At 32.1% G+C, this 14,045-nt stretch overlaps 1 protein-coding gene and 1 non-coding gene across 5 annotated transcripts in view; one reads left to right on the plus strand and one right to left on the minus strand.

Annotated features, from left to right (window-relative positions):
• Positions 1–14,045, plus strand: part of TTC27 (tetratricopeptide repeat domain 27) — a 192,881-nt gene that overhangs the window by 11,507 nt on the left and 167,329 nt on the right. For all 4 annotated transcript variants that reach the window (XR_004231862.1, XM_023494608.2, XM_003757831.4 and 1 more), the window contains exons 3-5: positions 649–778; positions 4,284–4,424; positions 10,366–10,468. Coding sequence is in view for 3 of the 4 variants with exons in the window: in XM_023494608.2 (XP_023350376.1) it covers positions 649–778; positions 4,284–4,424; positions 10,366–10,468 (374 nt within the window). In the remaining variant the exon portion in view is untranslated. The remainder of the gene's footprint in view (positions 1–648; positions 779–4,283; positions 4,425–10,365; positions 10,469–14,045) is intronic.
• LOC111718613 lies at positions 9,558–9,662 on the minus strand. The gene has a single exon (XR_002769133.1). It is a non-coding gene; the product is annotated as a U6 spliceosomal RNA (small nuclear RNA).

Below are 14,045 nucleotides of genomic sequence, written 5' to 3' on the forward strand. Positions count from 1 at the left end.
GTTTGTTAAAATGTTTAGAAAGCCTTACTGATTTGGACTTTGTAGTTCTAGAGAGAAAGGTTACCTTCTTTCCAGCCTCTTAGTTCAAGCATATTTTAGAGGGCAGTATTTTTTTTTTTATTCCTCACAAATATTTATATGAATGACATAGCAGAGAGAATGAATGCAGTATTCCTTAGGAAAATGATCTCAATAAAATCTTTTATCTAAGGTTTTCTTTTTGGGTTTAGATTCTTATTCATCTATCTTCAGAAAATGTGAGAACTGATGAAACTAGAAAAGGACATAGGTTCTCAAGATCATACTCTAGAACTGTAATAGCCCTTGAAAGTCATCTGGTCTAGACTCCTGATTTTGCAGAAGAGGAAACTGAGGTTCATAGAAATTAAGTGACAGTCACATAGGTATAATCTGAAGAGTTAGGATTTGAACTCTAATTCTATGATTTTTTTTTGGTTTCACTATTTCAAGTTCAGTGTTCTTTCTAACATACTGTGGTACTTCATCAATGAGATGGATTAGTTTGCTTCAAAACTGTTTTGAATCTTATATATGCTCAGTCTTTCTGAAGTCAAGATCAGACCATACATACCTGTGGCTTTGCTCTTAAAAGGGCTTCGTGTTTGTTTTTCACTCTCTCCTTTGCAGACAACAAATGATATTTCTGCTTGGAGTGAGCAGCTTACAACTCTTTGTTCAGAGCAACTGGACTGGCCCTCCTGTTGACTTACAACCCCAGGACTTTTTGCCACCTGTTTTATTACAGCAATTTACTGAGGTATGTTGACTCAAGCTTCCCTTTGGGTTCTTATTATATTTACCTTCTCTGAGAAAAGGTAAGAATACATATAGAATTTAGACCTAGAGCATTAGTAAATATGCATATATAACATTTCACCATGTAAGAAACTATATGGATGCTTGTTTCTTTATTAGATTTCTGGATATTTTGAAAAAATTCCAATTCTGCTGCTTTTTCAATTTCTATTCAAATAATGATAACCTAATTTGTTATACATTTGGTTGTGTTTCTCATAATATTGCAGGCACCTATGCTTCTTAGTTGTAGTTGTGTCTGGAATGTATAAAAATAGTTAGAAAAATATGTTACTAGATGAGAATGACTATTTGTGAGAAATGTAGTCCAGGAAATTAAAGAAAATACAATTATGTTTAAGAATAGCAACTGACAGGTTTTCCATGGGATCCTAAGCTTTGGATGCAGAAGGCATTTTAGGTGTCTGTGTTCAGCCCTTATAATTTTTTTTCCTCTCTGAGGCAATTGGGGTTAAATGACTTGCCCACAGTCACACAGTTAGGAAGTGTTAACTGTCTGAGGTCAGATTTGAACTCAGGTCCTCCTGACTTCAGGGCTGGTGCTCTGTGTCACCTAACTTCCCCCTTATATATTTTATAGATGAGGAAATTGAGACATAGAGGATTGAAGTGATATATTGAAAGTGTCACAGATAATATATAAGACTGATGGTCAGTTAACCATTCATCATGTCAAGTACTTATGCTATACATAGGACTGTGCTAGCCACTGAGAATGATTAAAATAAAATTCAAGAGCCAAGAAACAGGAAATATACTGACTCTTCCCCACAAAGAGAAAGACTTCAGAGCAGTCACATAAGATGTTATAATGTCCATAGATAAAGCATCCACTGAATTATATGATCTCTCTTTAGATGTAATTCTAACAATCTTAGTTGTTTGGGTTCAGCCCACTAGCAGAGGGGAATTGTTAAGCTAGAATTTGTGGGGGTTTTACAGGAAGATCCTCATAGCAATGGAGGAGTCAAACTCCAAATTAAGAAGCTAGAAAAAAGTAGATCAGATTTCTTGATTAGAAGTTCTAAGGTGCAATGAGTTGTACCAGTCAGATGTCTGCACTATATTTGGCATTCATATGGAGAACCTCTTGGATCAGGGACTTACTAGGTTGTTTAAGAAGGGGAAAGCTGGCTCAGATTGAAAAAAGGAACAGGTCAAAGATCTTGTGCTGATCATTAGTGGAAGTAGACCTCTTGAATAGCTCCTGTACTTCCAACTTGGGTGAAGCTAGTCTTGTAAAAAAATTATAAATACAAACTATTTTGTTTTAAAACTGAATTGTTACCCAAACCCTTTGGGAGCATATTTAGATCTTAAATCAAATAAATCAGAGGTATAGATGAAATACTTAGATTCTCTATTTTCTTTTAGAAAAAAATTATTTAATTAGTACCATATTTCAAGGCGTTTGAGATGAGAATTGAATAAGAAATCAGTCTTTTATTGGACATCAAGCTGAATCAAAATAATTTCCAAGTTAGTCATCAGAAAATGAAATATGATCTGAATAAATAATGCCATGCTTTTGTCTAAACTACATGTCTTGTAAATTTGTAATGCAACTCTTTCTGATGCTGTTTATGGCCAATGATTCTGCTTTCAAGAAAATGCTCTAAAATTTATGCTTTGAGCAGATAAGCTTTGACATCAAGTCAAGTCAAGTGAGATAAGGGTAAGATTTGCCAATGTTGACTCTCCTCCTGTCATTTTTCATGGTGTCAGTTTAACTTAGCTTTTTTTCTTTCTTCCAAGTTACTCTAATTTGAATATTAGGGGATAAAGCTTGTAAATTCCACTATGTTATAGTATGTGTGGATTAGAGACAGATACTTGGCCCTGTTATAGCTTTTTATCAAAGTTGTGGTTGTTGATAGGAAAGAAAATGTAATGGCTCCACTATCCTGCTTCTTTGCCCTTCTTTAATAAAAATAAAGTATAAGGGATATCCTTTATTTTTTTAAAAACACATTTTATTGATGCCTCTTGTTTTTACATTACAGTCCATTTAAATCCTCCTCTCCCGAATGAAGTCTTCTTTGGGACAAGGAAAAGCAATTAAGCAAAAATATCTAATATAATGATCTTATCTGACAGTGTATATAATATACTTTCTTCTTGTTCCCTTTTTATTCTATCATACGGAGAAAGATCCATTTTATTATCTATTCTCTAGGACCTTCATTGGTTTTCTCATTACTTGGACTTTGACATCTTTTGAACCATCTTTTTATGTATATTTTAGGAACATATGTTTTCTTAGTTTTGCATATTTTGCTCAACATAAGTTCATACAGATTTCCCCTTGTTTCTCTGAATTTTATGTTATCAGTTTTTCTGTGAAATAATATTCCATTGCATTCACATGTTATTTTCTTAGCAGTTTCATAGTTGGGATAGAACCCTCTTTGTTAATCCTACACCTTTGGGCTTAAGTGAATACAAGAAGCATCTTCAGTACCTTCCTTTGCTTTTAAAATGATTTTTTTCCCTAAAAATAATTCATAAAATAAACATTGGATCTTGGAGTTTGAGAATTCTTGCTTAGTTTGAGAATTTGTGACTTTGAGTAATCATTTCCTTCCTCTGGGCCTCAGTTTCTATATTTGTAAAATAAATAGGTTAAACTAAATCTCTAAAATCTGTTCCAAATGTTAGGATCGTATGCTCCTTTCCTGTAACTTTTATTCATGCATTCATCTATTGATTCCATAACATTTATTAAATGTCTACTATGTAATATGTACTCTCTTAACCTCCTCTTAGATTACTTTCCTCCCTGATAAGTAATTTTCCTGCAGTTGAGTATTAGAAGAAAACATTTTAAAAAATAGATAGAGACCTTAGCATGTTCATAACACAGAAGAAGAAAATTAGTCATCATGACACAGAAGAAGAAAATTAGTCGTATTAAAGAGATTCTGGAGAGAGGAGAGTAGCTGGAGTATGATGTTTATAAGTGTGATGTTCACTGCAGCTGTTTTTTGTGACCCTGACATTGAAGGAAAAAAATCTTTTATGTGGCAGCATGAGATACTGGCTTCCTTCTCTTTCACCTTTGTGGCCCACAGAGCATTCCGCCCCTCCCCTCCCCCCCGCCCCCCATTGTGATGACACGTATCCCAGAGGAAGCATGGGAAGGCAGCTAAAGTGCCAAGTTAGGAAACCATGTCCAATGAGAAAAAGTTGAAGCAATTGGTGATGTTTAGTCTAGAAGAGAGAAGAATTTCTACCTTTAAATCTATGAACCTATAAATCATATTTCTGTGATGCTTTCTAATCTTCAGGATGCTGGTTGCTCTAGATCAGGATTTGAATACTTTGTTAGTTAATGAAGAGATGATTGTATAATATAGCAGAATTTCTGTATTCATACTTTATTTTTTAACGAAAGATGTTTCATCAGTGTATATGCTATCATTCTACAAATAATTTTTTTCTTTCAGACCAAAGAATTATGCACAATTGTTTTGAGTCTGTTGGTTCTAGATGGTGAATCAATCTACAGTTTGACTTCTCATCCTGTATTGCTATTGTTAGCTCGAATAATACTAGTGAACTTAAGACACAAATTCCCCAGTATTCAGGTAAGAAAAAAAAATTACTTCCCTGGTGGCATTTGATAACTATCAACATTAGACAATTTAAATGGTAATAATAATAATACTTATATTTCCTGCCTCATAGTGTTCTTGTGGGTAAACTTAAAGTGTTATAAAAATGTGAAATGTTGTTTAGTCTATCCAACCAATGTTTATTGATTCTGCCTTTGCCAGGTATTAGGTTAGGTGCAAAGACAAAAAGGAGACAAACTGTCCTCAGAATAGCTTATTTTTAACTGGAGTGGGAGGTACATTATGTACATTAATAAATAAGTACTATTTAATGGGGGAGTCCTGAAAGGCCACTTGTAGGAAGCAGCATTCAAGCTGGGCCTTGAAAACTGAGTACTGGATTCTAAGAGGCAGAGATGAGAAGAGGTATGGGGACAGTCAAACAAAATCATGGACCACCACAGAATGATGTATAAATGAACACTAAGTAGGAATGTGTGAGGGGCAGTGGTGTGGAATCATTGGAAGGATAGGCTGTAACCAGATTGTCAAGGGATTTAAATGTTACATAAAGAAATTTTTATGCTAGCCTAGAGACACTAGGGAACCCCTGAAACTTCCATAGCAAGCAAGCAGACATCTTGAAAACAAATTGGGATGTTAATGAGAACTCTACTGGGTAAAATTTGTTTCTTTTGATTGATGAAATACTTAAGGAAATGGGTCTTTAAATGTTATTCCAGGGTAGGTTTATATCACACAATAAGTCAGTAACCATTTATCAAGTGTCTAGTATGTGCCAGACCCTGTGCTAAGTGCTGGGAAAACAAAGAGTCAAAAGACACCTTAAGCAACTTACCTCTGGTTGATACAATCTATCTATCTAATATCTATATAGGTATAATAACATAGATAGAATCTAGACTCTGTGGAAACAAAATTTTAGCTTTTCACAATGTCTGAGTTAGAGACATTATATATATTACCCTTTACAATTACCTTTAGCCCTTTTTAGGTTATTGCTCACAACAACCTGAAGAAGTAGATTCTGTAAATGCAGGGAATTTAAATTCATTCTTCCCCCATCTTGATTCGTTTTTATGCCTCGGCATTAGATGAATAACAAACAACTCATGTTTCTGTCATGTATTAATGTGGTTTCCTCACTACAAATCCTGTTCATATATTTGTATATGCATGCATGCATGCATGTATGTGCATGTATGCATATTTCTGTCTCTGTGTTTATAAAATTTGAGGGGGAAGAATCAGATCTGTGATTCAGGAAGATGCTTGTGTAGAAACTTCCTCCACCAGCATAGTTTGATTCGTTTCTAGCTCAGTCTTAGTGAGGTACATAGGTCCATTGGGAGATAGATTGAGGGCTTCAATGACTTTGCTCATGATCATTCACATAGTCAATATGTGTGTGTGGCAGGACTTGAATAGATATTTATTTCCTAATTCCTATACTGCCTCTCCCTGAAGAAGTACCAGTGCCTTGACTGCTGCAGAGTTTCTTAAAATGGACTTTATTTCACTGAGGAAAATCCTAGAAATGGGACTTAATCCAAGTCTAACAGAAGCCTCTAAAACAGTGGTTTCTCAAATACAAAAAAAAAAAGTCTAAAAATGGTAATTTGTAGATTATACACATTAACTCATTTTTTCCACATTATTTTTGTTTTCCTTCTGACTATATTGTTGCCACATAACTATAAAAGACTGGCAACATTTTGCTTATTGAGTGAACATACTCCTACTGTTCCCCTTCCTAATCCTTGCCAGCAGGTGGCAGGCTAGGTTAATTTCAGGCAGAACTGACATTGTCCTAAATCTTTTAGTCAAATTGCGTGTGTGTATGTATGTATGTATGTATGTATGTTTTTTGTTGGCTGAACTTTATATCCTCATCTCCATTTTGTATCAAAATATGCTGTGTATACTTGGTGTTGTAAAGGATAGATCCATTGCAGTTAGTATCATTCCAAAATTTTTGCAGTACTCTGCAAGGTAGGGAAATAATAAATTATCTGTATCTTTGCAGCATTGTTGCAAAGATTAATTGATTTCCTCTATAGGAGACAGCTTTAAAGGGCCATCTCTGTCTCTATCCTTGTTGCTATTATTCTTAAGGGGAGTATAATACAGTGTAAAGAATACTGAACTTGGATTCAGGGACCTGCGATGCACCCCTTCTCTGTTATATCCTGTTAACCTTCCTGAGTCTCATTTCTTTAAACTATAAAATGAGATGTTTAAATTAGATGCCCTCTGAGATTTTTCATCTCTAAATCATGATTCTGTGATAGTAAAATTATTGTTTAAGGGTAAAAAAAATTGAAGAAAGTACATGTTTTTAAAAAGATGAAAATTATATTTTCAAATTTTCAAAAGAAAGAAGATAGAAGCATTATATTTGGAATGTTTTTGAATAAAATCCAATTGATGTGTTCTCCTGGTTCTTTTCCAGAGTACTTCTGGGATGAGAATTTGCCAAGTAACCACAGCAAAAACACAGAGGCTTTAGAAAAAAATTCTCATCATTGAATGAATATCTTCCCCTAAATAATCTCTAATTGCAACATTTAGGGTTTTCTGGGATTTATTTCCCAAACCACTTAATTTTGAAAAATCTTATTTATATTGTCTCTGTGTTGTACAACAAAGTGATGAAATATGTGGGCTTGACCTTTTGACAGAATCTCTTCCTAGTAGTCCTTTGAGTCATTCTATTAGATAACATTTATTTCTTAACTACTAAGAGTGTAGTATACATTTTAAAAATTTTGTTAAAAAAGTCTATGTAGCAGATTTGTTTAAACATGTGTATTGATACTCTAAAGCTTTCAGTGACCTTAGTCTTGCTTTGTTATATGTTTGTGATGTGACCAAATCATACTGTTGTTGATTCTTCAATAGGCATGTCATTTATCCCTATAGTTCTCTAACCATTCCTGTGACAGACCAAAAGACTCTTCCATGACTACTTCTCCCTTATTTGTTTTATTTCTCCCTATTATAACATAAGCCCTTTAAAGACATTTGTATTTGTATGCCCAGCATTTGATATATACCAAACACTTAATAGATGTTTTTCATTCATTCATTCATGAGAGTTTTATTTTAATGAACTTTTCAGTAAATGTAAACTCTATGATAGTCAAGATTGGATCTTTTGCTATGTTTATTTTCTTGCACAGTAATTCAGTGCCTGGCACATAGTAGATGCTTATTGTTGATTAATAAATTGAGTGCTCAGATATTTCATTTTTCATCTTGGTCTCTGAATTAATTTCTTGAATGCATGAAATAATAATGTAATTGAAATATGATGTCAACAATTGGTCAGTAATCTTGGATCATGGCCCATTTATTATATTAAAGAACAATTGCTTTGAGCTTTGTTTTTGAGTTCCAGGAGGTTTTGCTGCATCCTCTTTGGTCCTTTCAAATTTGGAGGCTTCTGAATCATTTTATATTAATTTGAGACAAGACAGTCTTGGATCTAGACTTAGGCTATGTTTTAGGGATTAAAGGATTATTCTGTGTAGAATATGGAGTACAGATTTAAAAGACTAGTATCCTATATTGATAAACACAGTCCTTGGCTTTCCAAGGAAAGGCTTAGAAAGAGTGCTAGTGATAGTCTCTAACAGTTTTTACCTACTCACATCTGCATTCAATACAGTTTCACAAAGAAGATCTTTGAAAATGTGAATAACAGCAGTGGTGCCTGAAGAAAAAAATGCCACCCATACTTAGAATTTGTATTTTGTAGCTAAACAGTGATTTCTTGTCATGTAGATTTTAATGATATTACTCTGAATAGAAAATTCTTCTCTCATGTTGATCTTAATTAAAATGTCATTGGAGGCAGAGGTACCTTGGAGGCAATGTTTCTCCACTGGAGACTCACTTAGCTGTGAGCTTCAAAAAATATAATGTGAAAGCATAAGGCTGCCGTATGACATTTTTTTTATTCCAAGTGAGATTAATGGGGCAGTAACGAGTGAGCAATACAATCTTAAATTCTGTCAGTCATAAACCTTTCATTGTTAAGTATGGTAAGCATTATTTGAAAGAAGATACTATTCACTATCATCAGTACACTGGAATAAATAAACATGTCAGCCATCCAACTCTTTGTGGGTTTTAAGAAAAAAGCTATCTCAATTTCCTTGCCATTGCCAAACTTCTTTTCACTTTGGCTTAAAGTCCTCTCTTAAAATTTTGTGACTTTTTATGTAGATATTATTCTTTATTCAGCTTTTCCTTTTAAATGAAAAGTGGCCTTTTTAGTTCATACACAACATTTCTTAGGACTTACATTCATGGATTTTTCTATTTCCTTTACTAAAATAGGATTAATTTTGTTGTGGTTCTCTGGATAGGACAATTGATAAGCCATGTCACATTATTTGTCCTATTATTTGAAAACATTCTCTGTTGGATATTGTCAAGAGTATACACAGTGTAGGAAGAAGAAAAACTGTAGATATGTAAGAAATTCATAATATATAAAAATCCAAAAAAAGCAATTAGCATTTACATGACCCCATTGTTTACATACAAATTTACAAAGTATATGTAATACATAGGCTAAACCATGTATTTTAATGGAAGGAAGCAAGTCTGATCTCATAGGTACTAGAGAATCATGGAATATGACTTTGGATAGATATTTCTTAACCATAGAACTTAGACCAACTTTTTGACTTTTTGACTCTAACCCTTTTTTGCCCGAGAAATTTTAAAAAACCTCAGGTATATAGGTATATAAAATAGGTATACAAATCAAACATTTATTGATAATAAATCATAATTTTGTGAACTCCACTTCAGTTACAAGATCCCATAGAGAATCACAAACCACAGTTTAAACATTTAAACATTGTCTAAGCTCCAGTTTAGACAATGTAGGATTTGTAGGAAATGTTCATCCTAGTATATAATTTGACATCAAACTTTTTTTTATCATGAACTTAATATTAACAAACATGAATTTTCAAAATTCAGATGAAACTGTATTCCTATTAAGTTTTTCAAAAAAGTGTAGTTAATTTATCATGAAAATATCATATTAGTACCATTTGTTTTGAGGATCTTTTGGTTTTTTTTTTTATTTTTTTAAATGTTTTATTTATTCCTCTATCTTTAAGAAAAGAAAATCTGGAATGCTTTATTAATTTGCTTATCATCCTTGCCTAGAGTCCATTTTAATTTTTTTTCTGTATGGTTCCAGTTTTACTGTATGTGCTGCCAAAGCAAGCATCATTCTCCACTTTTTCTATATCAGTTAGTCATCAGTTTTGCCATTTCTAACTCCAGAACTTCTTTGATGTCTATTCTCTTATGTCTACTCACACATCCTCTATCCCTCCTAATCCCCCAATGGGACTGTTGCACTAGCATTTGCATTTGTTTCAGTGTTTAATTTATGTTAGTGATGTAACAATCAAGTGGAGCTGGCCCATAGACAAACAGAAATGAAGTACATGTTAGAAACCATGGCAGTGCAGAGAGATTTGAGAATTATATCTGCTGGAATCATCTGATAAAGAAGTTGGACTTGTTTAATCTGAAGATAGCCTGGAGAAAGATATGAATTAGATTTAAGCTTGATGGAAGAAAAACTCTGTCATTACTTTCTGTTGGTGGAATAGTCTCAAGAATCTCAAGAGATAGTAGATTCCACATTCTGAAGGTCATTAGAAAAAAAGTCTTCAAGACCACTTATTATGGATTTTTATGCACATATGATTTGGACTTTATGACTTGTGAGCATCCTTTCAGTCCTCTGTGACTTTAACAAAATTGCTTAGTGAGTTTAAATCAAATTAAAAGTTATATTTAATTGGGTTTATAAATATAATAAATATATTGTTATTTTAAAAACTAAACAGTTTATGGGATATAGTTTTTCAAAATTGTAAATTTATTTCAACTTTTTGACTTTATTTTTCTTTTTTAGACCTTACCATGGTGGACCTTAAGATGTGTGAACATTCACCAACAGTTGTTAGAGGAGCGCTCACCTGAGCTTTTCAGTCTTGCACAGACCAGTATTGAGCAAGGTATATGCTGAAATTTTCACATGTGTGTTAATATAAAATTTAAGTCATTTCAGTTGAAATGATTTGTATTCAGTTATTTGTCAAGTTGTAACTTTTGACTTAACACCTTTTTTTTTTTTTTAATAACTTTTTATAATTATACAATTGCATGTACTAAATTTGCCAGATGTTTCTGAGAAAGGCAAATAACCCAAAATCAAGTTGATACTTTGGGACTTGGAAAAAAAAAAGTAGTAGGTCTGAATAATAATCTGAATGATAAGACCAAATACTTAATACATTTATAGCTCTTTACATATTTTATAGGTCTCACCTAGAATTTTCTTTATTTAAAATTTGTTTTCTTGACATGTTTTGTTATTATGTTACCAACATTTCCTAACTGTTAGAAAAATCTAGCATATCAAAAATCTGATTGTATGTGCAATTTTTCACACCTAGCATCTCCTACCTCTGTGGAGAAGGATAGGGAAGGTACCTGCTGTTTACATTTAAAAATGGATAATGAATTTTAACACATGCTAGTCTGACTAGCTCTTTGTATATCTCCATCTCATGTTCATTAATTTTTATGTTCATATATACGTTTTAATTTTTATGTAATGATAGTCATTGTGAATATATATTATGTCCAGTTTTGCTTTCTTTAAATTGCTTTACTTCATTAATTCTTTTCAAAATTATTTATACTCCTCATATTTTTATACTTTTTGAATGATTTGTGGTTTTGCATTTTAATGATAAATTATAATTCATCAATTCATATCTGTTATTTCTTTGTTACTCCTTTTAGTAGATTTGTCATATTGATGACGTCAATTATCATGATAGTTTTCTTTATTTTTTTCTTGCTCTGTTAACTTTTAATCTAATTGTTGACTTGTTATACATAAATTTAACATTGTTATATGCCATTTCAATTCCAAAACTTTTTTCTGTTTTCGGTTTTTTTTGTTTGTTTGTTTGTTTTGTTTCATTTTAAGATATTGACTCTTTTTATTATTTTGGACTTTTGTTTTTTGGAGGGTAGGACTTTTGTATTTATTTCTTTCCGTTTTTAAACACCTTATTTGTAACCCTGTATATATTTGACCTTCTTATTTTTCCTTAATTACAATGTATACTTTTATATGAATTAATTTGTTTACTATGTAAATATTTTATATCTCTAAGCAAAAATAATGACAAACTTATTGTAATAGACTCTTCCTTGGTGGTATTTTGTCCTTAGAAATGAAATTCTCCTTTGATTATAGGAATCTTTGATGTATGTAGACTTTAAAAAAAATTATTAAAAGTTTTGGTATTTTTTTCTGGCCTCAAATAAAATGTTCAAATTTGAAGTTTATGTAACTACTGCTCCTTTCAATATGTATAGTTTTGATTAATTTTCCTTATTTTTTTTCGTGGAATAATGATTCCTCACTGAAAACCATTCAGTATTTGACTTTTTTCTACTTATAAGTGATTTCTATTGTTCATTTGTTCATTCAAGGAATAGTTTCTGATTTCTTTTAATATGATGCCAAGATTTTTTTCCTTTTATTCTTGGAAATCTCAATTAATTTAATGTTTGAACTTCTCAATTTATCTTCTAAGACTATATTTTATTACCTATTGTCATTGTTTTTCAAATTATGTGACTATTTATTCTCTGCTTTTATTTTTCTTATCCATTGATCATTATTTAGTTGTATTATATTCTTTTTTTTATTTCTTCCATTGGTATTTTAATTTTTTTGGTGCTATATTGCATTTTCTTTAAGTTTTCCCTTGCTGTTTTTTGGGCTAAATTTAAATATTCCTTTGGTTGCTTTAATATGTTTATAAGTATAGTTCATTTTATCTTTTGGTATTTGTTTTATTGGCTTTATTACTGATTCAACTTGTTTGTTTTTTTAATATTTGAAAACTTCATTTTTAAAATTTATTCATAAATTATCAACGAACATTTTAATTTACTATGGTTTAAGTGGAAATGTTTTCTTGTTTACTGAAAAGTAGTTAGATAACATTCTGTTTAAGAGGAACTACCAGTCTGATTGAGAAGTGATAGCTAGGATTCTGTTTTTGATATTTTATGGGAATATCATGGAGGAAATGATAGCTGGTCTGGTATTGTGAATAGTTCTTTCTAGATATTTAAGGACTCTTCTGTGGGCTGTTGCTATCCCAATGGGCTTTTTGCAGAGGGTTTCCCCTCAAAGCTGAATATTGACTCCCTTGACTATCTCCCTGCTTTGAGATACATTTTTTTTTTGTTGTTTCATTGTGTTTTTTCCTGGAAGGACAACCGTCATTAGATTTTTAAAAATGCTGTTGTATAAGTTATTTGTTTCTGATTACAAATATCTTACACATTCTTTCAGTTTTACACATTTGAATTATAATTATTGAATCATTTAACTTTTGAGTTGTCTTTATTCAGTTTTCTTTTTGCTAAGTGGTCACTCCTTTTTTATTCTAAGCCATTAATTCTCCTTTTCAGTTTTTTATTATAAGTTCTAATTTCGAGTTAGTTGTGTTGAACTCTGCCAAAAAGTCTTGAATTTCAGTCCCAACTCAGCTTATGCTGAGTTTGAGCATATCATTTAAACTCTCTGTCTCAATTTCTTCATTTTAAAAATGAGGACAATAAGATTTATGTCATTTATCATACCGGGTTAATAAGAGGATTAGGTGAGGTAATAGTATATGAAGTGTTTTGTAAAACCTACAATGATTTTAAATGTTGTAATTTTTATTGTTAGGATTATTCAGTTCTTTTATTAGACCTTCTGACCACGTTCATTATTGGTTGGCAGTCAATTTTCCAGTGTACCTGTGGAAAGAGCACTGGTTTTGGAGTCCGACTAGTTGGTTTCAGAACTCAGCTCTGTTAACTTCATGATGTTAATTAGTCAGTTAACATTTAAGTGCCTCCTATGTGTTAGGCACAGTTCTAAGTTCTGAAGATATGAAACTTAGCAAAAACTCTTCCCTTCCTTTAAGGATCTCACAGTCTAATGGGGGAAATTACATATGCAAATAAATATGCATTAATAAGTTATATACAGAATAAATATGGAAAAATTAATAGACAGAAGGTGCTAGCATTAAAAGGACAAATCACTTAACCTCTATGGCATTAGTTTTCTCATACACAAAATGATGGTGCTGGATTAGGTATGATTTGAAAGATCCTAAGATTTCAGAGTTTTAAATGCCATTTATAGGATTTTTGATCCTATTCTTTTTTTTTTCCTTGGGTTTGTCTTACTGTGCAGTATTTTTTTCTTCATGTTAAGAGGTTTCTTTTATTCATTTTTCTAATTTGTCTGTTAGTTCTTTCTCCCATCCCCTCATAGAGGCAATCTAATCCATGCTCCCCATGGTAGCCTTCCAACTATTTAAAGACAAATATTTCCCCCAAATCTCTCCTTCTCCAGACTAAACATCCCTAATTCCTTCACTTGAGCTTTATAAGGCATGCACTAGAGACTCTCTTAAACATTTTGGTTCTTTTCCTCTGGACACTTGTTCATGGATTCTTACCCTGAAATCCACAAAAATGGATAGATTTCTACAGGTCCATAAA

This window comes from Sarcophilus harrisii, chromosome 2 (genome assembly GCF_902635505.1).
Source record: "Sarcophilus harrisii chromosome 2, mSarHar1.11, whole genome shotgun sequence".
Taxonomy (NCBI): Eukaryota; Metazoa; Chordata; class Mammalia; order Dasyuromorphia; family Dasyuridae; genus Sarcophilus; species Sarcophilus harrisii.